Source organism: Balaenoptera physalus (assembly GCF_965194825.1).
Source record: "Balaenoptera physalus genome assembly, chromosome: 2".
NCBI lineage: Eukaryota > Metazoa > Chordata > Mammalia > Artiodactyla > Balaenopteridae > Balaenoptera > Balaenoptera physalus.
This window is the reverse complement of record NC_138883.1, coordinates 48,555,166-48,581,833: the sequence shown is the minus strand read 5'-3', so window position 1 is coordinate 48,581,833 and position 26,668 is coordinate 48,555,166. Positions and strand designations below refer to the sequence as shown.

General features: G+C 37.7%; 2 protein-coding genes across 2 annotated transcripts in view; one reads left to right on the top strand and one right to left on the bottom strand.

Annotated features, from left to right (window-relative positions):
• LOC309655611 (uncharacterized protein) overlaps positions 1-26,668 on the bottom strand; it is a gene marked incomplete at its 3' end in the record, with an annotated part of 398,594 nt that overhangs the window by 326,075 nt on the left and 45,851 nt on the right. The gene's annotated exons all lie outside the window — the stretch shown is intronic.
• Positions 6,083-26,592, top strand: RTRAF (RNA transcription, translation and transport factor). Its single transcript, XM_082448422.1, has 8 exons — positions 6,083-6,253; positions 12,970-13,094; positions 16,358-16,457; positions 20,572-20,658; positions 21,560-21,648; positions 23,839-23,907; positions 26,090-26,138; positions 26,256-26,592. Exons 1-8 carry the CDS (start codon positions 6,193-6,195, stop codon positions 26,408-26,410), a joined length of 735 nt encoding a protein of 244 aa, XP_082304548.1. The 5' UTR covers positions 6,083-6,192; the 3' UTR covers positions 26,411-26,592.

The window sequence follows — 26,668 nt, the reverse complement described above, 5'->3', positions numbered from 1 at the left end:
GTCAAAGATAAACAAAGTCAGACGCTAGTTAAAGTGGTAAGGACAGATTTTAATCAGCAATACATTTTGCAACAAGAAAGAGTCCACCATGAACGGAACTCAACCTGGATTTGCCAAGGAAGTGCAAGATTACAAAGCGCTAGTCAGTATAAGTGCAATTAGACTAGCTGTGTCTGCCGGCTGGCCACGATGGAAGTTAGGATACTATCTTCCAATAGAGACTGAGAGACAGAGGCCTTATCCTCAGGTCATGGCCAGAACAGACAGCAAATTTTTTGACAGCCTTGAGTTTTCTTAAGTAGGTACTTTAAGCAGGGCGGGGGGGGGGGGGGCGGGGTGGCTAGGGTTATCTTAGGGATGTGGCCTTGAGCTGTTAGAAAATATGTTAGTGCTTGTTCAAGTCTTTATAGATCAAGCTTAAGACCTAGTCGAGGAGAGGGCTCCAAGGAGCGTGGCTGAAGTTAGGCTGAGAAGAGAATCTTTACCACCTGTCCTTTCCCTACCATCACTCCCTCCCCACTTAAGACAAACATACCCACCACCCACCTTGCTCATGCCCTCCTCCACCCTGCTCTGTCTTCGGTTCCACAGTATCATGTCCTTCCTGCCAAAGGGATTTTTGGCTCATGCTATTTTATCTGCCTTTTTTCTCATTTGGACATCCAGTAATAGCTCATATTTTATGACTCAGCCCGAAGGTCACCACCTTCAAGAGGCCTCTTCTGACTACCCTGTCTAAATCAGAGACCTTTCTGTTTGTCTGTATCTCCTTTGCCTTGTTGCTGTTTTCTGTCTCCCTGTTGGGCTATAAGTTCCATGAAGATAAAGGTCAGGTCTGTCTTTATCATCAGTATATCTCAAGTATCTAGCATGGTACAGAACAGATGCTCAATAAATATCTGCTGAATGAATGAACGAATGAATGCTCTCCACCCTCACCCAGGTCTGACTTCCTCCTAGATTGACCCACTGTGAGTTACTTGGGGTTTACATGTCATTTGAGCACAGAATAGTTCTGTGAGACTTTGAAGTACAAGGTAGAGAATCTTGTGTTCCTGCATCAAAATAAAATTTTACATAAAATGTCCTCGTATCTGAGAGCCAGTGTAGGATTAGGGCAAGTCTGGAGGAGTTCCCCATCTCCTCCCTTCTTTACAGCCTGCAGGCTGAGCTCCAGTGCTGCGGTTTGCAGAGAGGAACCCTGCAAAGTCTGGCTCCAACGTGAAGCCTGCATTTGGAGCCCACTTGTCAGGACAATGCCCTTTACAAGATGATCAAAGGGCCTTTGAGAAACCTGACTTCGCAACACTATAGGGACCCCTGCCCAACTCCTAGTATCCTGGAGAGAGACCAGTTCTCAGAAATTTGAAAAAAGGAGGATTTAGCCAGTACTATGCTTAGTGAAATAAGTCAGACAGAGAAAGACAAATACTGTGTGATATCACTTAGATGTGGAATCTAAAAAAATAAAACAAACTAGTGAATATAACAAAACAGAAACAGACTCATAGGGAACAAACCAGTGGTTACCAGGGGGGAGAGGGAAGAAGGGAAAGGCAAGATAGGGGTAGGGGATTAAAAGGTACAAACTACTATGTATAAAATAAATGAGCTACAAGGATATAGTGTACATCACAGAGAATATAGCCTATATTAAATAATAACTATAAATGGAGTATAATCTTTAAAAATTGTGAATCACTATGTCGTACATCTGAAGCATACAATATTGTAGTTCAACTACACCTCAATAAAATAATAATTAAATATATTAGAAAAAAGGGAAATGACTAAGCCTTTGTGGGTGATTCAGAGAGTTAGCAAATCTACCTGAGGGTTCACTGGGGTGTCGAGGAGAGGAAAGAGGGAATAAGAGTATCCACAGGAGATCTGGAAAGCAGATTATTTAAATTTATATGTTAATATACGAGATCATAAGCTCTGCCTTATTCATTACCTGCTTTCAAGCATTCAGAATTGGCCCTTCTATAATGTTCAGGGGAAGCTTCGTCAAAATTCTGTCACGCAAATGTTGGTCTCCATTGCCCTGCTCCCAACGTTGCCTCTCCAAACCCTGCCTCTCCAAACCCTTTCCTCGCTGCCTTTTGGAACGTGACATATTCCTGGTTTTCTTTTTCCTTCCAACCATTTTTCTCATGAAAGTCACTTTTCCGTGACTTTTCCTCTTACTCCCACTTAACTATGAATACCGGATTTTCCTAGGATGCAGTCACCAGCACCCTCTTTTCTTTCCGTGGTTTCTCAGGGAGCCTATCCTCATGGTTCAACTATAGCTTTATACTGACGGCTCCTCAGCTGACATCTCTAGCCTGGACCACTCACTCAAGCTCACTCCTGAATCTCAGGAGTGTTCACGGGTGTAAGCGAAGACACATCATAATTCTCCCTCTACCCTCTGAGTTCTTGGCTGAAACCCCTGTAACAACAACAACAACAACAAAAACAGATTAACCAGAGAAAACCAATCCAGTTATTAACACGTGCAGCACGTAACATGCAGGAGAACCTAAACCAAAAGTAACTCAAAATGGCAGCTTAGAATTCCAGCTTACAGAGCATTTTCGACAGAGAACAGTACATTTGTAGAGAAATAACAGGACAGAGCAGTTTTAGTCTTCCAAGGGCGGCCAACTAAGGAGGGAAGATAAATACATGGGAGGAAACTAATGGAGTAAGGTTTGTTTGCAGATTTCTCTGTTGCATCTCTGGGCTGATGAGAGTCTATCTCTAGTAAAAGGAGAATTTATAACCTGCCTTTAGGCAAAAAAAGGGGAGCTTTTTCTGGGTTTGCTGCTTCTCAATTGCCTTCAGCTCAAAATAATTTTTATGTCAAAGAGGTACACCTATTTTGCGGTGACATATTCTGGTTTCCTTCACATTTACGTCAACCATCACCTCATTTACATCAACCATCACCTCAAACTCAGTAGGTCCTGAACTTGATTGCTCATGTTCCCCAGCTGGGTCATTTGTACCAGTGCTCCTGTTTCTATGCCTGCATCCACCATTCTTCAGTTCTCTGATGTGTGACATTCCCGAGGTCACCTTTAAGCCATCCCCAGCTTAACCCATGCTGAGTCCCACCAGCTCTGGATTGTTTCTTTTAACTCTCTCTGGCCTCTGGCCTCATGTTAAGACTATTTCAATCATAAGTGACAAAACCCTAACCCAACCTGGATCAAGCACCCAAAGGAATTTATGGGCTCACATATCTGAAAAGCAAGACATTTTCAGGAATTGTCTTTTTCTACCTCTTGGCTCTGTTTTCTTTGTGTTGCTTTCATTGTCAGGCAAGCTTTTCTCCTGAGTATCAAGTATGGAAGGTGAATGCTAAGGAAATTCCTATTCATTCCTATTCCATTTCTACCATTAAAATTGAGCTTCACTGGCCTGCTTTTTGATTTTAATGTTAAATCATGAAATTCCAGAGCCTGACCTAAAAAAAAAAAGTGCAAGTCTTCATAATTAACAGAAGAGTCTCAGAAAGAGATGAAGGAGATGTTCTCTCCCAAGGAAGAATAAAGACCTCTCTGCATTTACAACTTGTTAAAAAAGATCTGATCAAATGGGGCACTAAATTGATAGCATTCATTAGAATATCCAACTTGTCTTTCTATGCGATAGAGACTTCTGTAGATATACCCATCTGTTACCAACTTGTTCTGTTCATTGTCTTCGGAAGAATAATTTGAAAAAAGGGGTCTAGTAAAAACTGTTAAGACTTTAAAAACATGTTGCAAGTTGTGAAAATAACCTTCAAAGAGCAACCTGTATCTCTGATTTGTTGTCTGACTTGATAATGCGTTGGCCTGGTAATAATGTTGACATTGCCACCTCCGCATTTCTGAAACCATATGAACTCTTGCAAATATTCTAGGCTCTATGAGCCATGTGTCTCTGTCATAACCATTCAGCTCTACGCTTATAGCACCAGAGCAGCCAGTAAGCAAATGGGTGTGGCTGTGTTCCAATACCACTTTATTTAGGGACACAAAATTTGAATTTCATATAATTGTCATGTGTCATGAAATAGTCTTCTTTTGATTTTTCAATTATTTAAAAATATATAAACCTTCCCCATCTCTCGTTTGCACTGAGTACTGTACTAGAACTGTCTTCCCCCATTTATTCATGTGGCTAACTCCCTTACCTCCTTACATCTCTACATTTACCTTCTCAATGAGGCCTAACCTGACCATCCCGTTGAAAACTGCAAGCTGCATCGTTTCCCAGTGCCCCCACTGTCCCCACCTCCCCTCCTATTCGTCTTATCTTATGACTTTCCCATAGGACTTACTGCCTTCTAAAATATGAAATAATTTACTTATTTATAATTATATTGCTCATCTTCCCTTGCCAGATGGCAAGCTCTCCAAGGGCAGAGGTTTCTGTGTAAAGTTCACAGGTGCATCCAAAATACCTAGACGATTGCCTGGCACACAGACAATATTGAACAACTTTGTTGAATAATTAAACAGATGGATTAATGACCTGTCAACCCCCTGGTCAATTATTAGATTGGAGTTCAGGTCGTTTGATAATAAAAGTCGACTTCCCCTTCTTGATGTAAATACATAGAGGGCTCAGTCTTCAGAAATGGAATTGTCTAAGATTCACTTCCTGTTGGACACTTCATTCAAGATAGGCCAAAGGACTCCTTCAAATGCAGGAAAAAAAGACAAAATGGTTTGTAAATAAAAAAGAAGTTGAATGCTTATAATCTGCTATACGCCTTTTCCAAAATTAGCTTTAACCCCTGCTTGCGTCTGGTGGTCCCTGTAGCCTTCTCTGTTTCTGAATCCTCTTCCAATCTTCTCACACCTGGCGATGATGACCAGAGTTTCAAGTGGCTGATAACTTTGGGCCTGAAATAGACATGGTTAGGAGCAAACAACTTAGTTTTTTGCACTAAAGAGTCAATTCCAGAAAATAAAATTGAAAAGCTGCTTTCCCCCGCTTTTTACCTTAGTGTGGCATGAAAGGTCTTTCTCGATCAGGTCCTTGCCTCTGTCCAAGTCTCATCAGCTGTCATTCTCTCCTACCCTCCAGCTCCCATAAGCTCTAGCCCCTCTGGGCCGTGCTGCTGCTCACTCCTTGCCTTTGTACGTCCTCTTCCCTCAAAACAAGTTACCCTTTTGACTGCATGGTGAATTCCTCACCATCTTCAAGCCATAGTTCATACTTGCATGTCTGTTTATTGCTTGTTTTCCCTCAAGGGCCTTTTAAACTTCATGAAAGTAGAAGCTTGGTCTGTCTTGCTCACTGTTGTCTCTCCAGTGTCTGAAAGCAGATGGGACTGGATCCGAAAGGGTGTTAAATAAAAGTTTTGATTATTACTAGAAGGCAACGAGGACCCACTAAAAGATACTAAGCATTAAACTGTTATGGACAGGTGTTTTTTTTAGAAAATCAGTATCATTGCTGTGTGGGGGAATGGATTGGAGAACGCAAGACTGGACCTAAGAAATCAGACAATTAGAGTAAGCAAAAATGATGAGGGCCTGATTTGAGGCAGCATCAGTGGGGTTGGGAGAAGATGAGGGATTTGAGAGAGACATGAGAGAGAACAGCAGGAATCAGTGAACTACTGGATGTTGTAACTTCAGTGAGAGGGAGTAAAGGATAAGTCCAGGTTTCTGGCTTCAAGATTCCGTGGCTGCTGGTGATGTCTGGAACTATCACACAGTATTACCGTTGTATGTTTACCTGTGGATCACTCCCAACGAGTCGTAAAGGGACCTTGCTAAAAGTCTTTGCATTAGCAGTGTTAGAAGAGCACCTATTATGTAGGAGGCATATAGTAATTAAATGAATAAATGAATACACTGAAAATACTAAACAGTCTGTATGATCAAGACAGCGAAGAAAGCAAGAGGTAACTGGCTTCTCACTTGCTTTCTGCCTATTGTACAACTAGGAGGCTGACAATAAAGTTTATTTGAGCGTCGACGTGCCCCGACGTGGCCCCGCCTTCCCAGCCGGAGCCGCGATTGGTGGGCATTGGCCAGCGGCGGCCGTTCCTAAGCCACGATTGGCTAAGGCCGCCGTCATTTCGGAGCGCCCGGCGCCCGCCCGCCCTCTCGCCGCGTCGCCGGTGTCTGTGCAGCCCGCTTCTCCTCGCCTCTCCTCTCCCGGCCGCAGCCCGGGGGACCGGAGCGAGCAGCGGGCACCATGTTCCGACGCAAGCTGACGGCTCTCGACTACCACAACCCTGCCGGCTTCAACTGCAAAGGTGAGGAGGCGGTCCCGGGCCCGCCGCGCGTCCATGACCCCCCGCCCCCCCACTCCCCGCCGCCCGGCCGCCGCTCTCTCAGCGCCGGCACCTGGGCTCCCCACCCGGACCGTCCGCGGCCTTGTCTCCCCCGGACTCTTCTCCTCCCGGCCGCCAAGCACCTCTGCTTTCCGCCTTCCTTCCCCGGCTTCGGGGCCCCGTCACCAGCTCTTGCCTTGGCATCGCCACTTTCTGCACTTGCTGAACTCCAGACCCCACGCCCACCCCCCTCGCCCGCACTCTCAGCGCTCTAGAGGGAAAGTCTTCGCTTTTTAACGTAGCCTTTCAGCCCCGTGGTTCCCGGGTGATTGGGCTATACCTTGAGCACCTGCTGGGGGCCCAGCACAGTGCTGGAATCTGAGGAAGATGCTGAGTAACTTGAAGACTCGTTCACTGCCCCTCGGGAACTAAGGGGTGGGGTGGGGGCAGTGGGAGCCCATCCGGCAGTTTGAGCTCGAGATAGAACGAAGTCCGGGACTGACGGTGTCGGGGCAAGCGCGTATAGGAACGAGCTAGTGACAGTGTGCGAGTCGTGCAAAAAAAGTTAATAGCACACGAGCGGGGCGGTTGAATAGTAAATACAAAGGTATTTGGGATTTCACAGCATTAAAATTGTAAAAAGTATCAACATTGCTACCCACTGCTACTCACCTACTACCCACTATTCATTTTCTTCCAGAGTTTTTGGCCTGTGGTAGACTAATAAGTTTGAAAGTGATCAAGCACAGCCTGGGATGTTCAGACCATTTTATAAGTCTCAAGACTTCATAAGGGAGGCCTGAATTTGAATTCAAGCTTGAATTTTGTAATTGAAAATAATTTCCAAGCAGGATAGCGGTGTTTTGTTCATCTCCTGTAGAAGCATGTCAATTTATAGAATCTTGTTTTTCTGCTTTGCCTTTTATGTAACAAAAAAGGTTCAGTGGTAGTAGAGCTTAGATCTGAATTTGAATCTTTGAGCCTCAGGTTTTTTCACTGGTAAAATCGGGATATTACCTGCCTCGAAATGATGTGGGAGGATTAAATGAAACAACATCTGTACTTTTTCATGAACGCGTTTAATGTGCCATAACAGTAAATGACAATGGTAGTCAGTATCTTCTTTCTGTTTGCCATTTAATTTCTTGTACATTATGATTGCTGTAAATTTAACCTGGCCCAGTCCTTCCTCCTCCTCTTTCCCGTAGGAACTGGAATAATAACTGACACTTAAATAGCAAAACTGTGTGCCAGACACTGTTTTTATCCTTAAATATTTTATTTAATTTTCATAACAACCCTATGAGGTAAGTCTTACTATTACTCCCCATTTTGTAACTCAAGAATCTGAGGCCCGGAAGATTTAGGTAATTAGCCCAAGTTCACACAACCACTAAATGTCTGGAGTCAATTTGAATTCAGGGCAGGATATGAACATAAGTTAATCCAAAGTCTGCACTTTTTTTTTTTTTTTTCACCAGTCATCAATTTTATACACATCAGTGTATACATCTCAATCCCAATCGCCCAATTCAGCACACAACCATCCCCACCCCACCACAGTTTTCCCCCCTTGGTGTCCATACGTTTGTTCTCTACATCTGTGTCTCAACTTCTGCCCTGCAGACTGGTTCATCTGTACCATTTTTCTAGGTTCCACATACATGCGTTAATATACGATATTTGTTTTTCTCTTTCTGACTTATTTCACTCTGTATGGCAGTCTCTAGATCCATCCACATCTCAACAAATGACTCAATTTCGTTCCTTTTTATGGCCGAGTAATATTCCATTGTATATATGTACCACAACTTCTTTATCCATTCGTCAGTCGATAGGCATTTAGGTTGCTTCCATGACCTGGCTATTGTAAATAGTGCTGCAATGAACATTGGAGTGCATGTGTCTTTTTGAATTACGGTTTTCTCTGGGTATATGCCCGGTAGTGGGATTGCTGGATCATATGGTAATTCTATTTTTAGTTTTTTAAGGAACCTCCATATTGTTCTCCATAGTGGCTGTATCAATTTACATTCCCACCAGCAGTGCAAGAGGGTTCCCTTTTCTCCACACCCTCGCCAGCATTTGTTGTTTGTAGATTTTCTGATGATGCCCATTCTCACTGGTGTGAGGTGATACCTCATTGTAGTTTTGATTTGCATTTCTCTAATAATTAGTGATGTTGAGCATCTTTTCATGTGCTTCTTGGCCATCTGTATGTCCTCTTTGGAGAAATGTCTAGGTCTTCTGCCCATTTTTTGATTAGGTTGTTTGTTTTTTTAATATTGAGCTGAATGAGCTGTTTATATATTTTGGAGATTAATCCTTTGTCCGTTGATTCGTTTGCAAATATTTTCTCCCATTCTGAGGGTTGTCTTTTCGTCTTGTTTATGGTTTCCTTTGCTGTGCAAAAGCTTTGAAGTTTCATTAGGTCCCACTTGTTTATTTTTGTTTTTATTTCCATTACTCTAGGAGGTGGATCAAAAAAGATCTTGCTGTGATTTATGTCAAAGAGTGTTCTTCCTATGTTTTCCTCTAAGAGTTGTATAATGTCCGGTCTTACATTTAGGTCTCGAATCCATTTTAAGTTTATTTTTGTGTATGGTGTTAGGGAGTATTCTAATTTCATTCTTTTACATGTAGCTGTCCAGTTTTCCCAGCACCACTTATTGAAGAGACTGTCTTTTCTCCATTGTATATCTTTGCCTCCTTTGTCATAGATTAGTTGACCATAGGTGTTGGGTTTATCTCTGGGCTTTCTATCTTGTTCCATTGATCTATGTTTCTGTTTTTGTGCCAGTACCATATTGTCTTGATTACTGTAGCTTTGTAGTGTAGTCTGAAGTCAGGGAGTCTGATTCCTCCAGCTCCGATTTTTTCCCTCAAGACTGCTTTGGCTATTCAGGGTCTTTTGTGTCTCCACACAAATTTTAAGATGATTTGTTCTAATTCTGTAAAAAATGCCATTGGTAATTTGCCATTGGTTGATAGGGATTGCATTGAATCTGTAGATTGCTTTGGGTAGTATAGTCATTTTCACAATATTGATTCTTCCAATCCAAGAACATGGTATATCTCTTCATCTGTTGGTATCATCTTTAATTTCTGTCATCAGAGTCTTATAGTTTTCTGCATACAGGTCTTTTGTCTCCCTAGGTAGGTTTATTCCTAGGTATTTTATTCTTTTTGTTGCAATGGTAAATGGGAGTGTTTCCATAATTTCTCTTTCAGATTTTTCATCATTAGTGTATAGGAATGAAAGAGATTTCTGTGCATTAATTTTGTATCCTGCAACTTTACCAAATTCATTGATTAGCTCTAGTAGTTTTCTGGTGGCATTTTTAGGATTCTCTGTATAGTATCATGTCATCTGCAAACAGTGACAGTTTTACTTCTTCTTTTCCGATTTGTATTCCTTTTATTTCTTTTTCTTCTCTGATTGCCGTGGCTAGGACTTCCAAAACTATGTTGAATAATAGTGGTGAGAGTGGACATCCTTGTCTTGTTCCTGATCTTAGAGGAAATGCTTTCAGTTTTTCACCATTGAGAATGATGTTTGCTGTGGGTTTGTCATATATGGCCTTTATTATGTTGAGATAGGTTCCCTCTATGCCCACTTTCTGGAGAGTTTTTATCATAAATGGGTGTTGAATTTTGTCAGAAGCTTTTTCTGCATCTATTGAGATGATCATATGGTTTTTCTGCTTCAGTTTGTTAATATGGTGTATCACATTGATTGATTTGCGTATATTGAAGAATCCTTGCATCCTTGGGATAAATCCCACTTGATCGTGGTGTATGATCCTTTTAATGTGTTGTTGGATTCTGTTTGCTAGTATTTTGTTGAGGATTTTTGCATCTATATTCATCAGTGATATTGGTCTGTAATTTTCTTTTTTTGTAGTATCTTTGTCTGGTTTTGGTGTCAGGGTGATGGTGGCCTCATAGAATGAGTTTCGGAGTGTTCCTTCCTCTGCAATTTTTTGGAAGAGTTTGAGAAGGATGGGTGTTAGCTCTTCTCTAAATGTTTGATAGAATTCACCTGTGAAGCCATCTGGTCCTGGACTTTTGTTTGTTGGAAGATTTTTAATCACAGTTTCAATTTCATTACTTGTGATTGGTCTGTTCATATTTTCTGTTTCTTCCTGGTTCAGTCTTGGAAGGTTATACCTGTCTAAGAATTTGTCCGTTTCTTCCAGGTTGTCCATTTTATTGGCGTAGAGTTGCTTGTAGTAGTCTCTTAGGATGCTTTGTATTTCTGTGGTGTCTGTTGTAACTTCTCCTTTTTCATTTCTAATTTTATTGATTTGAGTCCTCTCCCTCTTTTTCTTGATGAGTCTGGCTAATGGCTTATCAATTTTGTTTATCTTCTCAAAGAACCAACTTTTAGTTTTATTGATCTTTGCTATTGTTTTCTTTGTTTCTATCTCATTTATTTCTGCTCTGATCTTTATGATTTCTTTCCTTCTGCTAACTTTGGGTTTTGTTTGTTCTTCTTTCTCTAGTTCCTTTAGGTGTAAGGTTAGATTGTTTACTTGAGATTTTTCTTGTTTCTTGAGGTAGGCTTGTATAGCTGTAAACTTCCCTCTTAGAACTGCTTTTGCTGCATCCCATAGGTTTTGGATCGTCGTGTTTTCATTGTCATTTGTCTCTAGGTATTTTTTGATTTCCTCTTTGATTTCTTCAGTGATCTCTTGGTTATTTAGTAACGTATTGTTTAGCCTCCATGTGTTTGTGTCTTTTACGTTTTTTTCCCAGTAATTCATTTCTAATCTCATAGCGTTGTGGTCAGAAAAGATGCTTGATATGATTTCAATTTTCTTAAATTTACTGAGGCTTGATTTGTGACCCAGTATGTGACCTATCTTGGAGAATGTTCTGTGTGCACTTGAGAAGAAAGTGTAATCTGCTGTTTTTGGATGGAATGTCTTATAAATATCAATTAAATCTCTCTCGTCTATTGTGTCATTTAAAGCTTCTGTTTCCTTATTTATTTTCATTTTGGATGATCTGTCCATTGGTGTAAGTGAGGTGTTAAAGTCCCCCACTATTATTGTATTACTGTCGATTTCCTCTTTTATAGCTGTTAGCAGTTGCCTTATGTATTGAGGTGCTCCTATGTTGGGTGCATGTATATTTATAATTGTTATATCTTCTTCTTGGATTGATCCCTTGATCATTATGTAGTGTCCTTCCTTGTCTCTTGTAACATTCTTTATTTTAAAGTCTATTTTATCTGATATGAGTATAGCTACTCCAGCTTTCTTTTGATTTCCATTTGCATGGAATATCTTTTTCCATCCCCTCACTTTCAGTCTGTATGTGTCCCTAGGTCTGAAGTGGGTCTCTTTTAGACAGCATATATATGGATCTTGTTTTTGTATCCCTTCAACAAGCCTGTGTCTTTTGGTTGGAGCATTTAATCCATTCACGTTTAAGGTAATTATTGATATGTATGTTCCTATGACCATTTTCTTAATTGTTTTGGGTTTGTTTTTGTAGGTCCTTTTCTTCTCTTATGTTTCCCACTTAGAGAAGTTCCTGTAGCATTTGTTGTAGAGCTGGTTTGGTGGTGCTGAATTCTCTTAGCTTTTGCTTGTCTGTAAAGCTTTTGATTTCTCCATCAAAGCTAAATGAGATCCTTGCAGGGTAGAGTAATCTTGGTTATAGGTTGTTCCCTGTCATCACTTTAAGTATATCATGCCACTCCCTTCTGGCTTGTAGAGTTTCTGCTGAGAAATCAGCTGTTAACCTTATGGGAGTTCCCTTGTATGTTATTTGTCGTTCTTCCCTTGCTGCTTTCAATAATTTTTCTTTGTCTTTAATTTTTGCCAATTTGATTACTATGTGTCTCGGCGTGTTTCTCCTTGGGTTTATCCTGTATGGGACTCTCTGTGCTTCCTGGACTTGGGTGGCTGTTTCCTTTCCCATGTTAGGGAAGTTTTTGACTATAATCTCTTCAAATATTTCTCTTGTCTTTTCTCTCTCTCTTCTCCTTTTTTTTTTTTTTTTTGTGTTTAATGTTGTCCCAGAGGTCTCTTAGGCTGTCTTCATTTCTTTTCATTCTTTTTTCTTTATTCTGTTCTGCAGCAGTGAATTCCACCATTCTGTCTTCCAGGTCACTTATCCGTTCTTCTGCCTCAGTTATTCTGCTATTGATTCCTTCTAGTGCATTTTTCATTTCAGTTATTGTACTGTTCATCTCTGTTTGTTTGTTCTTTAATTCTTCTAGGTCTTTGTTAAACATTTCTTGCATCTTCTCGATCTTTGCCTCCATTCTTATTCCGAGGTCCTGGATCATCTTCACTATCATTATTCTGAATTCTTTTTCTGGAAGGTTGCCGATCTCCCCTTCACTTAGTTGTTTTTCTGGGGTTTTATCTTGTTCCTTCATCTGGTATATAGCCCTCTGCCTTTTCATCTTGTCTGTCTTTCTGTGAATGTGGTTTTTTTTTCCACAGGCTTCAGGATTATAGTTTTTCTTGCTTCTGCTGTCTGCCCTCTGGTGGTTGAGGCTGTCTAAGAGGCTTGATGGGAAGCTCTCCAAAGTCTGCACTTTCAACTCCTACTTCAAGCAGCTCAAGTAACTTATAATTTTGGAGTTAAAAAAAAAAATTCCACAGGACTGTTTGTGAAGAAGGAAGTGTTTTACCTTTTACCTGGTGCTTCTCGTGATTTATACGGTGTTTTTATTGCAGATGAAACAGAATTTAGAAACTTTATTGTTTGGCTCGAAGATCAGAAAATCAGACACTACAAGATTGAAGACAGAGGTAATTTAAGAAACATCCACAGCAGTGACTGGCCCAAGTTCTTTGAAAAGGTAACGAATTAGAAACTAAAATAAAACATACAGGGAGCGTGTCTAAAAATTATATGAAGACAGGCAAGCTTAAAATTACTGTATTCTTTTAAAATAAATAAAACTAATAATGATCAGTGTTAGAAAAGCTAGACTTCAGGGATTTAACTTTTTTCTTACCATATTTTTTTGTTTTTAAAGCAGATTATATTATCTCTTCCTACCAAGCATTCAGTATTAGATAGAAATAGTATGGTGAATCATTAGGCATGAGGGTGGAGGGGAGTATAGAGTAGGCTGAGGAGAGGGGTAAGCTCATGTGCCGTAAAGAGTTTGAACTTGACCCAACTGGGGAGCTGTCACAGTTTTAGGTGATGTGACTGGACTATTCTTCCCACCCCTCACCTTTCCCAACCAATCCCTGGTTTTTCGAAACTGTCAGCTTTAAGCTTATGTAGCTGGAGAGGAGGTGCTTATCCCCAGTACTTAGATGTGTGCCTGACATACAATAGAGAGACCTGTTTGTTTCATGAATTTATATATTTATGTGTGTTTATTTGTATACATATATGTGTATGTATGTAAATGAATGATATATCAATATTCATTTCTGCATTTTCTCTATAGCAAAACTTACTCTGTATTCACGTCCTTTAGGGCCCTGTACCTGACTAGCCCGCTGCCATTGAAAACTAACTCTATAGACTATTAACTAATAAAGGTAATGGCACAAGTAGACACTCAAAAAAAAAAGAAGAAATAGTTTTGTCCAGAAACGCTGAGACTTCTTAAATAAACAGTGACACATATTCTCTAAATAGTAAAAATGGCAAAAATCAGAATATTTACATTACATTAAAAATATAGCAAAGATACAGTTAGAGTATTATATTAAAATAAGACATTATTGACACGCTTGAAAACTAAGATTATGTCTTGTTTTTGCCTATATTTAACATATACAGTTGTCCCTTGTTATGTACAATAGAAATAATCCTAAAAAGATCTGTGTGTATTATCTTATTTTTGTGGCTGGAATAACTTTCCTGTTGACCTAGTTTAATTTTAGTAATGTTTTTGCAGAAAACAGAGTTGTTTTCAAATTAGAATAAAAATTACATTTTACAGCATCATTATTTACATTAAACATTTTTATTGGCTCTGTTACTTTGATGAGATCTCTTCCTTTAAGAATATGAAAAGTAATGCTCACTTCGGCAGCACATCTACTAAAATTGGAACGATATAGAGAGGATTAGCATGGCCACTGCACAAGGATGACACGCAAATTCGTGGAGTGTTCCATATTTTTAATTGAGTTATTTGTAGTGAGGTGGATGGACCTAGAGTCTGTCATACAGAGTGAAGTAGGTCAGAAAGGGAAAAACAAATACCATATGCTAACAAATATATATGGAATCTTAAAGAAAAAAAAAAGATTCTGATGAACCTAGGGACAGGACAGGAATAAAGACGCAGATGTAGAGAATTGACTTGAGGACCCGGGGAGGGGGAAGGGGAAGCTGGGACGAAGTGAGAGAGTAGCATTGACATATATACACTACCAAATGTAAAATAGATAGCTAGTGGGAAGCAGCTGCATAGCACAGGGAGATCAGCTCGGTGCTTTGTGACCATCTAGAGGGGTGGGATAGGGAGGGTGGGAGGGAGATGCAAGAGGGAGGGGATATGGGGATATATGTATACATAGAGCTGATTCACTTTGTTGTACAGCAGAAACTAACACAACATTGTAAAGCAATTATACTCCAATAAAAATGTTAAATAAAAAAAAGAATATGAAAAGTGACTAAATTTTCATTTACTGGTGTTTAGGTACCTAAGTTTCTAGTTTTATGAATTAGAGGATTGTGTAAGTTACATACTGCCTCTGACAATGGGCAAGTTTATTAATTAACCATTCTGTGGCTCAATATTGTTATCAATAAATGGGGATAACAGTGGTATCTATCTCATAGCAGTGGTATGTTTGTTATTGAAATATACCTATGTACCTTTTCACAGAGGTGCCTTGCCCATAGCAAGTGCTATATGTTTATTAATTTCTCTGCCTCTACTACTATTATTGCTACTACTGGATTATTTTCCTTTGCTCTTCAAGAGTATTTTTGAAAATTTTGATAGGCTTCTTAAGACTTTGAAATATATTGTTAGGATTTTATATTTCCTTGTATTACATCTTATGATGGCCCACTCACATGTACAAGACAATATAGAGTTCCACATGTGGAAGGGTATTGAAGAATATAAAAAACTTTCTGATGAAGAACACCCAGAAATGACAGTAAAGTAGTATAACCTAAAGATAAATGTATTGGAACTTACACAGATATTATCTTTCAAGGTGGTTTCTTTGGAATGATGATGTCATTGCCTAAAGCATATTTGGAACTTCTTTTGCAATTACTTTTAGATCAGGAGACATCTTTTGAATATCCTTAATATTGACAGTTTTTTTATACTTTGAACATGGATTTGCTTTTTGCATCATGACTAAATCTTGTGAATGAGGTGCTTTTTTTTAAAGCAGGGGAATAAAATTTTTGGTTAGAAAATAAGTTATGGCTAAAAAGTGCTGATTCATTAATTATCCCCCAAAGAAGTTCCAAAAAGGAGTTCCAGAAGTTTTGAGTAACATCATTGTTGGTGGAATTAGATTTTAAGTTCCTAAGAGACTTATTTTAAGGACATACTCATTTGAATATGCAGCTTCTGACATTTATTAAAAATGCTTGTATGTCACATGGCTTACTCTCTTCAGAAGAATTTCCATGATATGAAAGCTAAGGTTTAGATAATAATTGGTTTTGTTTTGTTTTGTTTGGGAGAAACAAAAGTCCTTTTTATTTAGACTTTTTAAAGTCCTTTTTATTTATCTGCTCTATGTGTTTTGAGACCTGGAATCAGAAAGTATAGATTCAGCTCCCCAATTTAAGTCATGTAACTGTCAGCAAGTGTTGACCTCTAGGCTTCAGTTTTCTCATCTACGAAATGAAGTTATTCTACATCAGTGGTGCCCTATCTGGAATCTGCAAAAGTAAAAATTTCAAAAAGCATGATGGGCCTACTTCATTATTTTTCCCTGAGTGGTACACTTAAGTGTTTCCTTCCTTTGGGTTATATAATTGCATCAAAGGTTTAGTAATGTAAATGGTTATAAGAAATTCTTAGAGATCCAAACTAAGGTCTCTTTCAACTCTACCATTTTTTTATTTTGTGACTTTATAGTAATAATGAAACCAGACTTTTTATTCCCCTCACAGTATCTCAGAGATGTTAACTGTCCTTTCAAGATTCAAGATCGACCAGAAGCAATCGACTGGCTTCTTGGTTTAGCTGTTAGACTTGAATATGGAGATAATGGTATGTTTTGTGGGGAATGTGTGTTTTAAAGAGAGAGAGAGGAAAGGTGGGAAAGGAGTGTAAAAATGTAGGGAACTTGCCAGTTTGTCTTACATTGTTTTACCTTTGGTTCATTTTAACTTTTGTACCTCCTCATCTCACTTTACAGCATCTGTTTAAAAATTTACTTTTTGTAATTATTCTCCTGTATCCACCTCCCAAATTGTCTAGGAAAGAATTTTCTTTTCTAAAATTAGAGTCTCCTTACTATCATAAGATATTAAAAGCACTGGTTTCCATTGGTATGTAGATTTTTCTTTTAGAATTTGAAGATGATGTCTTCTGAAGAAGAAGGCTAATTGAATGTCTTCTCACAATGTCACATTACTTTGGTGAATTTGCCATCTTTCAGTCTGTACCTTAACCTTTCAAGTTCACTTGTTGCTGCTGTCCCAGAATTGATAGGATTTCAAGTGTTGGTTGCAGCAGGTAATTTCACAAGAGACTGAAATATACATCTAATGCAAATGTGCACTATAGGCCAAAATATATTTATTATTAATGTTTAGTGTTATTTTATTACAGATACTTGTATCATTGGAAGGTTTTGAATGTTAGTACCTATAGTAAAAATAGTTTTCCAATACACTGTTTTCTCTCAGGCCATTTCATTTTGAAAGGCCTGCTAACATCTGAATGTAATATCTGATTATCTTACTTTACCTCAATCCTCTGCATTTATGTTGTTCTCTTTCATGGGACTGTCAGTTCCAGTCCTCTTAATCATTTACGTTTGAAGCCTTCTTAATGTCTTTGGCCTCTCCCTTTTCCTCTCATTCTGTTCCATCCATTTTTCCCTTGTCGTATCTTTCCTTCTCCATCCTCACTGCTGTCGCCCTAATTCAAGTTCTTGCCACTTTTTCCTGAGATGATTGGAATGTCTTTCATACTAGTCTCCCATCTATGTCACCCTCTAGTCTCATCCACATGGCCCACCAAGCCAAGTTTTTGAAACATAAATGTTTTAGAATGCTACACTTTTTTTCCAAACGATAGTTCCTTTTATATATTCAGAAACCATTGCTTTCCCATTTAACTCTATAGCTTTTTAAGTCATTCGCCACTTTCCATTTTGCTTATGTCTTACTTGCCCCACTAAATTGTAAGCTGATACTCAGCTTTGTTTCCTACATGGTACCTCTATTAGTTTCCTGTTGCTGCTGTAACAATTACCACAAACTCAGTGACTTAAAAGACTGTTTATTATCTTACAGTTTTGGAGGTCAGAAGTCCAACATCTGTATTAGGACTGAAGTCAGTTTGTCGACTGGGTGGGTTCCTTTTGGAGGCTCTAGGGGAAGATCCATTTCTTTGTCTTTTCCATCTTCTAGAGGCTGCCTGCATTCTGTGACTCTGGCCCCTTTATCTTCAAATCTAGCAGCATATCATCTTCTAAGCTCTCTGTGATTCTGCTTTCATTGTCACATCTTCTCTGACCTTCCTGCCTCCCGCTTATAAGGATGCTTTGATTACATTGGGCCCACCTAGGTAATCCAGGATAACCCCCATACCCCCAATTTCAAGGTCCTTAATTTAATCACATCCACAAAGTCCCTTTTGCCATGTAAGATACCATATTCATAAGTTCCAGGGATTGGAATATGGACATTTGCGGGGGGGGGGGGAGGGAGCAGTCATGATTCTCTCTGCCACAGTACCTGACATAGTTTCTTGTGTACAGTAGATGTGCTTATCAACTATAAATGCTTGGTAAATTCAATATATGAATGTTTATACATACTGGTGTGGAGCATCAACCAGCTGTTTTTTTGCTGGTTCTTCAAACTTAAGTTTCAGATGCCTTATGGCAGAAATCTGAAGGAAAGCTCAAAGACTTTTTCTTTACTATGGAGGCTTTAGCAAAATCTACCTGTTCTGGTCTGAGTTGGTAGGAACTCTGTTAATTTGCAACAAAGTATTCTCCAGCTTTTCAAGTGTTTTTCAGCTATTCCCACATAAAATTATAGTCACATCTCAATTTATTTCTGTTTTACCCTTATTTAGTCCATTTGTCCCATTTTTGTAATACATCAACTTAGGTTACCTAGGTTGTACCGAGAACAGTAGATGCCATATGATTGTGTATCCTTGTAGTTGACTGTTAAGTACAGTTACTTCTCAGTGATAGCATGGTCTTTTTTTAATGTATTTAAAAAACTGAGTTTGTATGAGAAACATTGCCCCTTATCGGTAGGAGGCACTGCTGTGCTTTTATGGTTTTACATTAATAAGTTGCATTCTTCTTGACTTTTAAATTATTTTAAATTTTTATTCTTTGATAAAACCATTGTGAATTTTTATTGTTTGTGCCTTAACGTTTTTTAAAGCCTTTTGCTAGCTTGTCAGTTAAGGTGATTAAAATCTGACTTAAATTCTTTTAACTTTTTTGACATAATTTTAGATTTACAGAAAGGTTGCAAGAATAGTAAAAAGAATTTTTTCATACTCAGATTCTGCAGATATTATTAACATTTTACTTCATTTGCCTTATCCTTCTCTCTCTATATATATATACATACTCCTAATTTTTTTCTAAACCATTTGACACTAAGTTGTAAATGATTTCTCTTTTACCCTTGTGCGCATTTCCTAAAAAAAGTCATTGTCTTACATAGCTACAGTACATTTATCAAAATCAGGAAATTAACTTTGATTCTTTACTGTTATCTATAGATGAGATTCACATTTCACCATTTGTCTCAATGTTCTTTATGGCAAAAACAAGCAAACAAAAACCTCCAAAGCAGTCCTGGATCATGTGTTGCATTCATTCTCCTTAGTCTCTTTAGTCTCCTACAGTCTGGAATAGTTACTCAGTCGTCATGCTTCAGGACACTGACATTTATTTTGTAGAATGTCCTTCAGTTTGAGTGAGTCTGATGTTCCTCATGATTAGATTCAGGGTTTGTAGTTTTGTTAAGAGTAACACAGAAGTGATGTTGTGTTCTTTTAAGTGCATCATATCAGGAGGCATGTGTTGGTGATATGCCTGAATACTGGTCATGTTATTCTGATCACTTGGTTAAGCTTTCCTCAGTGTAAAGATTACATATCTTGTGGAGAGATATGAGGTGATTTCTATATGCATCTCCTCTTCAAACCTTAGCTTTAGTATACATTTGATGATTTTTGCCTGAGTCAGTTATTATGTTGATTATGATGACTAGAAGGTGTTTTTCTAATTCCATCATTCCTCTACATTTATTTTTTGTCTTTCCACTATAAGGAAGAGCTTTCCCTTCTCACCAGTTTGTTTGTTTGTTTATTCAAAACAGTGTAGATATGTGGATTCTTATTTTACTCAGTGGGTCTTAATCCTTTTTGTCATCATGTATTTTGATGTTTACATTGTTCCAGGTTTGGCCAGTAGCTCCTTTAAGGTAACTCCTGTCTGATTTAAATTTTAATGCTTTTATTTTCCCTTTTTTTTTTCCATTAGCAAATCATATAAGCACTATAGCCAAAGATGGCATTTTGGGCATTAAGTTTGGTGAATTACTATTAAATATTTTTATTTGTAAAGTCTTTTAAAATATTATTATTTAGTATTTTTCAGGTAAAAGTAATAAAATCTCCTTTTGGAATTCTGCATTTTAAGTCTCCATAAAATAAGTTTAGGTTTGTATATGATGGTGTATTTGAAGTGATTTTTTTAGAAAGCAAGGTTTTTGGTTTTGTATACAGCATTCACAAGATTTGCAAAGAAACTTCTTAGTGTGTTTGTATTTAACCTCATGTGACCTATACTTACCCTTCTCCCATTCTTCTACCCCTACCAAGTTTGAGAGGAAGCTGAAAAGCAGACTTTCTCTTCTAAAATTTAGATGGTGTGTGAAATGTTTTACTTTAAGAAATGTTACTGAAAAGATATTTGTGTCTGATAATCATTTCAGCTTAATTAAAAAGCTAGTCACATTCTCTTCTAGTAGATTTTTTATTATAGCATTTTTTTTTTGAATGCTTGAGTTGTCTTATGCTTATAACCAGTTTGGCTCAGTTAAATTCAGTAAATAAGCAACGTTTGTTTTACCTTAAGTTGAAGCTCTACAAATTGTATTTTTGCCTATTTTTACAGCTGAAAAATACAAGGACTTGGTACCTGATAATACAAAAAACGCTGACAATGCAGCTAAAAATGCAGAGCCATTGATCAATTTGGATGGTAAGTTTATAAATGCATAAAAATGATCATCAACGTTTTTGGTTTCTTAAATGTTTTTTACTTCCTAGAATGAAGTCTGGGTTTATTTGGTTTTAGTAGATTAAGAATGTTTCATGCAGACAACATTTGTGTTGATATTTTATTCTCTATGCTGTTTTTTACTGTCAGTTATAGTGTGCTTTCTCCCTCCTCTTGTAGCTGAATATCTGAAACTGAAAATGCTCTTCTTTCATCTGCTCATAGTAACTTGGGGGTTTTGATTTTATTTAATCATGGTGGTGATTGTTTGCCTTCCTGGGTGCAGAAAATATTTTTTCTAATCTAATGACAGTATGAGACAAGTGTTAAAATTTTTCATTGTTTTAAGTCCCAGATGTCTTTAAGTAATTCTTTCTCCTTTTAAAAGTATTAAGATTCTAATTACTTAGATTATAATATGTTAAATATTCTTTCACTGACTGATTGTGACCTGTAATTTATGAGTTACCCTTATGAATTAATAAGCTGCTTGGACGCTCTAGAGCTGCTGCTTGGAGAAAAGGTTTTGGGAAAACTGTCCATTGAAGGGAATCTGTGTATTAAAATTAATAGCTTTGGGAAGAAAGGTTAATTAATAGTGTTACATAAATGGGCCTTGCAGAGAAAGTTACAGAACAAACCTCATGTGAGTTAATTTAGTCATTTATTGGATTGTTCACTTTGGTTGATTAGTAGGAAAACCATTGATCTCATCAATTTACCTAATTTACCCCATACTGCTTTTGTCAGCAGCAATTTTAGAAATTAAAGAGATTTGTTGTTACTAGAAAATAAAAATATTTTTTTAAGTTTATATGTTTACATATATGTTTGTAATTACATGCTTGCAGAGCTTTAAGTTTCCATTTTTAATCTTTTATAGTAAATAATCCTGATTTTAAGGCTGGTGTAATGGCTTTGGCTAACCTTCTTCAGATTCAGCGTCATGACGATTACCTGGTAATGCTTAAGGTCAGCTTCATATTCTTGATTCTTGACAAAAACTCTGTATATAATTTTAAAAACTTCATTTTCTAAAAATAACTGTGTTTGATATTTAAATCTATGGTAGAATGAGTAAAATGTTGGAGGAATGTGGGACATAAAGCAGATTTCTTGAATTCATTGGTTTTAGATTACCTAACAACTAATATCAAAGAGTGTTTACTGTGTGCCTGCCACTGTGCTAAATCCTGTGCACAGATGACTCATTCAGTCCTCCCAACAATCCTAGAGGTGGATGTTAGTGTCTTTTTAAAATATGTATATGAAGAAACTGAGACTTAAAGATAATAGATAAATAATGTTCAAGCTGACATTGAAAATGATAGTCAGGATTTTAATCTAGGCACTCGACCTTATGGTCCATTCTTTTTCTTCTTTTTTTTTTTGGCCGCATGGCATCTGGGATCTTAGTTCCCTGACCAGGGATCGGACCCACGCCCCCTGCATTGGAAGCACAGAGTCCTAATCACTGGACCGCCAAGGACGTCCTGGTCCATTTTTTTTCCTATATCACCCCACTTCTGTTTAATCAGTCCTTTTAAATATTCATGGTCTGTATTCATTAAGATTGTGGAAAATGCCAAACTAGTAATGGTGAATTTGGTCAAAAACATACCCCCAAATCTCTTTGAGGAATGAATGTTTCTGTCCTCCAAGCCCCTTACAGCAGGGAACCTGATGACCTAAAAGAGGCCTCTTATTTCTGAGTGGAAAAATATACTCATGCTTCAGAAGATTTATGTCGAGTAATTATGATAGTCTAGTGGGGGGAAGGGGAGGGGCAGGGGAGTGGTACTTAAGATACCAGACTTGGAAGTTATTTTAGAAATTATTATTGATTTTATGAGAAATTAAAGAGCTTTAAATTACTTTAAACCACTTTGCAGGAAATTGAATAATTTCACTCTACCCACAAGAGATCATAATTTATTCTCCTTTTTAGAATTGTATTTATTAAATGACAGTTGTAATATGGGAAGACTGTTCTATTCCTAGATTACTATAATTCTCTATACTGAATCTGAATGTTAACTCAGATTTTCTCAACTCAGATTGGACGCCAAGAGACAAAAGTTGTTTTTAGTGAAATTTAGCTCTTTGAAAGGCTTGTTCCTTACTCAGGCAATTATAGAAATTGCTTTGGAACAGTTCTACAGTGGTTATGTCAGCTTTAATCATAAACTGAGTGAGAGGAGAACAGACAATGCTAGCATATTTGGGGTGCTAAAGTACAATATAAGTCAGTTATAATCAAAAGCTTTATAAAATTCTAATCCTAGCATGTTTGTCCTTTTGAGTTATTTTAAGAAGCATTCAAACAATACATGACAATATGGAAAACATCCATATTGCAGCTGTGAGAATCAGTACATTAACTCTTTGGCAACTGGACTGTGTAAATACATTTGCAATCACTGTTAGATTGGTTTAATTCTTTTTCAAATGTAGCATTTGGTTTGTTTTTATTAAAAATAATTTTTCAAATTTTCACACTTATCTTGGGGTTGTAACTGTCATCCACTAATTAAAATTCCATTAAAAAATCTTACTTTTTAAGTGTGTGCAGGTGCGTGCATGCATTTGTGTCTGCAGTGGTAAAATGCCTTGCTAATGAAAAAAAAACAATGTGTCCTTTGAAAGATCTGAAAACATTTTACTGTAATAAAGTGAAGAAAGCAGGGACAGTGTGCATGATATGCTACCCTTTGTGTCAAAGGTGCATGTTTGTGTGTGTGTGTGCGCGTGTGTGCACTTGCATATATCCCTGAGCATGCTTGTAATTTGATAGATGCCTTGTGAGTATACACAAGGATCTGGTAGCAATAATTGTTTTCTGAAAGTATGGCTGAGGCTTGGGTAGAAAGGAGACATACGTTTTTTGAATAGGTAATTTGTGGGTGCTAAAAAATTTTTTTAAATAAAGGATACATGGTGAAAAAGTAATTGTTATGAACATCATTCCACATTATTAAATACTAGAAGTGAAAACTTTCATTACAGTAGCTATTATTTTTATTTTTAATTTGCTGGGGAGTTTGTTAATGAATTAGGTATATCTAATTTCATCAAATTGGGCATCCTTATTCTGTATTCTCAGAGAAGAAAAGATAACAAACAGCCGATAAAAAGTAAAAATACTATTTTGGGATTTCTTAGGCAATTCGCATTTTGGTCCAGGAGCGCCTGACACAGGATGCAGTTGCTAAAGCAAATCAAACGAAAGAGGTATGCTGTTTTTTTAATTTAAATAAATTCTAAATTAATTATTACTGAAAGTTTCTTTTGGTTGTCATGAGTTTGAACTTTGCCTGAGAATGCTTAAGATATCTATTCTGTGTTAGAACTGCCTAGAGAAAGAATAGCTTACTTCAGTGGGATTGAATTTGATTCTGAAGCAAACTGTATCTAGTCATTTTTGAGTGAAAAGTGAACTTCATGTTTATCTCACTTCATTACTTTTAAGAAGCCTCCAATAGCATATCCACAGTCTACCAGTTCAAAACTACCGCATGTGCCCAGTTCAAGTTTATTTAAAAGAACTTCCACTTGTGAAATTTACTGGGTTATTTTGACTAACTGCTAGAAAACAGGACACACCTTCTCTTTTTTAGTAATTCATTTTCTTTTCTACCTAAGTCTTTATCTTCACCCTTTTGTTTCTTCAGAGAAATCTCAGTTTATTCTATTTCCTAGCATAAATCATAAAAAAGTAACTTGTTAATAAATCTAGGATATTTTTAGATGAACTGTCCAAGAAACCCAAATGTCCCTGAAGTCCTCTTGACTATGGGTCAGTGCAGAGAATGTCCTCAGGGGTTAGCAGCTGCAGGTGTCTGATAACGCCCCTTCCTGCTACACAGATGAATGTCTTGGGTACAGTCCACATTCTGGACCCTGGGCCTTCTATTGTGCCTCCCTCACCCTCCAGTTCCCCAATGTCTTTTGTCCTCTGATCCCATCTTTATCGAAGCCCAACAGCATTAAGGTTATTAATGCTGGGGCAGTGTAGTCTCCTCTGAAAGACACTCAGTTTCTTTTAAAGGTTCTTATTGGCTTATTAATTATGTATGAATCAGGCCACTGGAAATTGGATTAAAGATCAGCTTATTTCACCCACACTATAGAACAGACAGTAAATTGTTCTGGCATAATAAAATCATTCATCATTCAGCAAAATTATGCCTTTGGTTTGGAAGGCAGTGCAAGTAAGGCCATAGCCAAATCTCTTTGCTCTTGATTGCAAAGTAAAATTCAGTTTATTCTCAATGCTCCAAATAAATCTGAAATTTAATGTCATCTCAAAAGATACTATGCTATAATAATACAGTGGAAGAGTTCTATAGTTGAGTGTTCCTGTTTGCAATTGTTCATAACTAGCATTTGGGGCGTGTGGTCATCTTCAGGGGTGCCTGTTCCTAGGTGGTCTGTTGGCAGATGAAGGGAGAACAGAACCTCTGGTACCAGACTGACACAGAAAGCTACTCAAGTACAATTCTACTCTAGTTTTTTGCTCACAGAATTTTCATACCCATTTGTTTCTTCATGTGTATAATGTATTACTAGTGATTTTAAAGCATTTTGAGTCTGGGTAGATTTGCATTAATAATTAGGCAAGAAGTGAGTAGTGACAGCTTAGCATTTGTAATGTTGAAAATATAGTGACTTTTTTAAAAAACTGGTAATGATTTTATACAGTATAATCAGCAGAAAGTCTAGACTGCCTGTCCTCGTCTTTATTTGATAGTTATTGTGAACTTTATACAGGTTGGCGCCACCATAGGCACCATCTCTGGTATATCTGTATGCAGGTGCTGACTGGTTAGCTAAATGGTTTAGATTCTGTTCATTTTCCTAGACGACTTCAAAGTAACTTTTAAATGAACTGTTGAAAGTTAATATATAGATAATCTGGTAAACATCATGCTTGCAGAAAAATGTTATGTATATTTTAGATTTGTGCAGTTCATAAAGACAAATTAATGTGCTCCAAAAGTAAACTTGCTTGAGAAAAGTCATCTTAACAGTAGTCCTATTTGCCCAGTACACTGCTGCTTACTATAACTAAAACGGGACAGTAGCAGCCCTGCTCAACCTTCCTTCCATAGCAGTAGTGACAGCACTTCTGCAAAAAGGAGCTATTCTTTTATATGCCTGGTCTTAAAGGATTGGATGTGTTATGGGACTAGCTGCCCACTACATGTAAAGGCCGTTCTTTCCTAACTATTTAGTTGTAGTAGGAAAAAACTCATAAAAAGGCAAATTTAAAGAGAAAATTCTCAGGCACCTTGCCATTGCAGCTAAAAGGGTTAAAATAACAATAGCTAGCTGCTTTTCAATTTGAGGTGAGAAAATGTGAACGTATAACAACTATACAGTCGTCTGATTTTTGTCCTTTTTTTTTCTAAAGGGCTTGCCTGTTGCTTTAGACAAGCATATTCTTGGTTTTGACACAGGAGGTAAGTGATTTTGTTTTAATTCAAACTGTTTTTAGAGACTTAGTGAATATTTGGGGGAAATGAGTGAATAAATGCAAACGTTATTGATTGATTAATGCAGCGTTTCTTATGAAACAGATGCAGTTCTTAATGAAGCTGCTCAAATTCTGCGACTGCTGCATATAGAAGAGCTCAGAGAGCTACAGACAAAGATTAATGAAGCCATAGTAGCTGTTCAGGCGATTATTGCTGATCCAAAGACAGACCACAGACTGGGGAAAGTTGGAAGATGAACATTTTAGGATTTCAGCTTCTCACCTACTTAGTACAGTTGGGAACCATGTACGCTTTGGCATGTGTTTGGAAATGTCATGTCTTCAAGGGAAGAATTCCAGAAAATTGACTATGTTCTAGAGATTTACCATCATCACTGCATTTTCTTCAATAAAGTTGGGAAGGTGATTTTTTTTTGTTTTTTGACCATGTGTTATGTTTATGATGTATTTGTATAATTAATTAATCTGCTTCCTCCCTGGTGGTTTAGGTACATG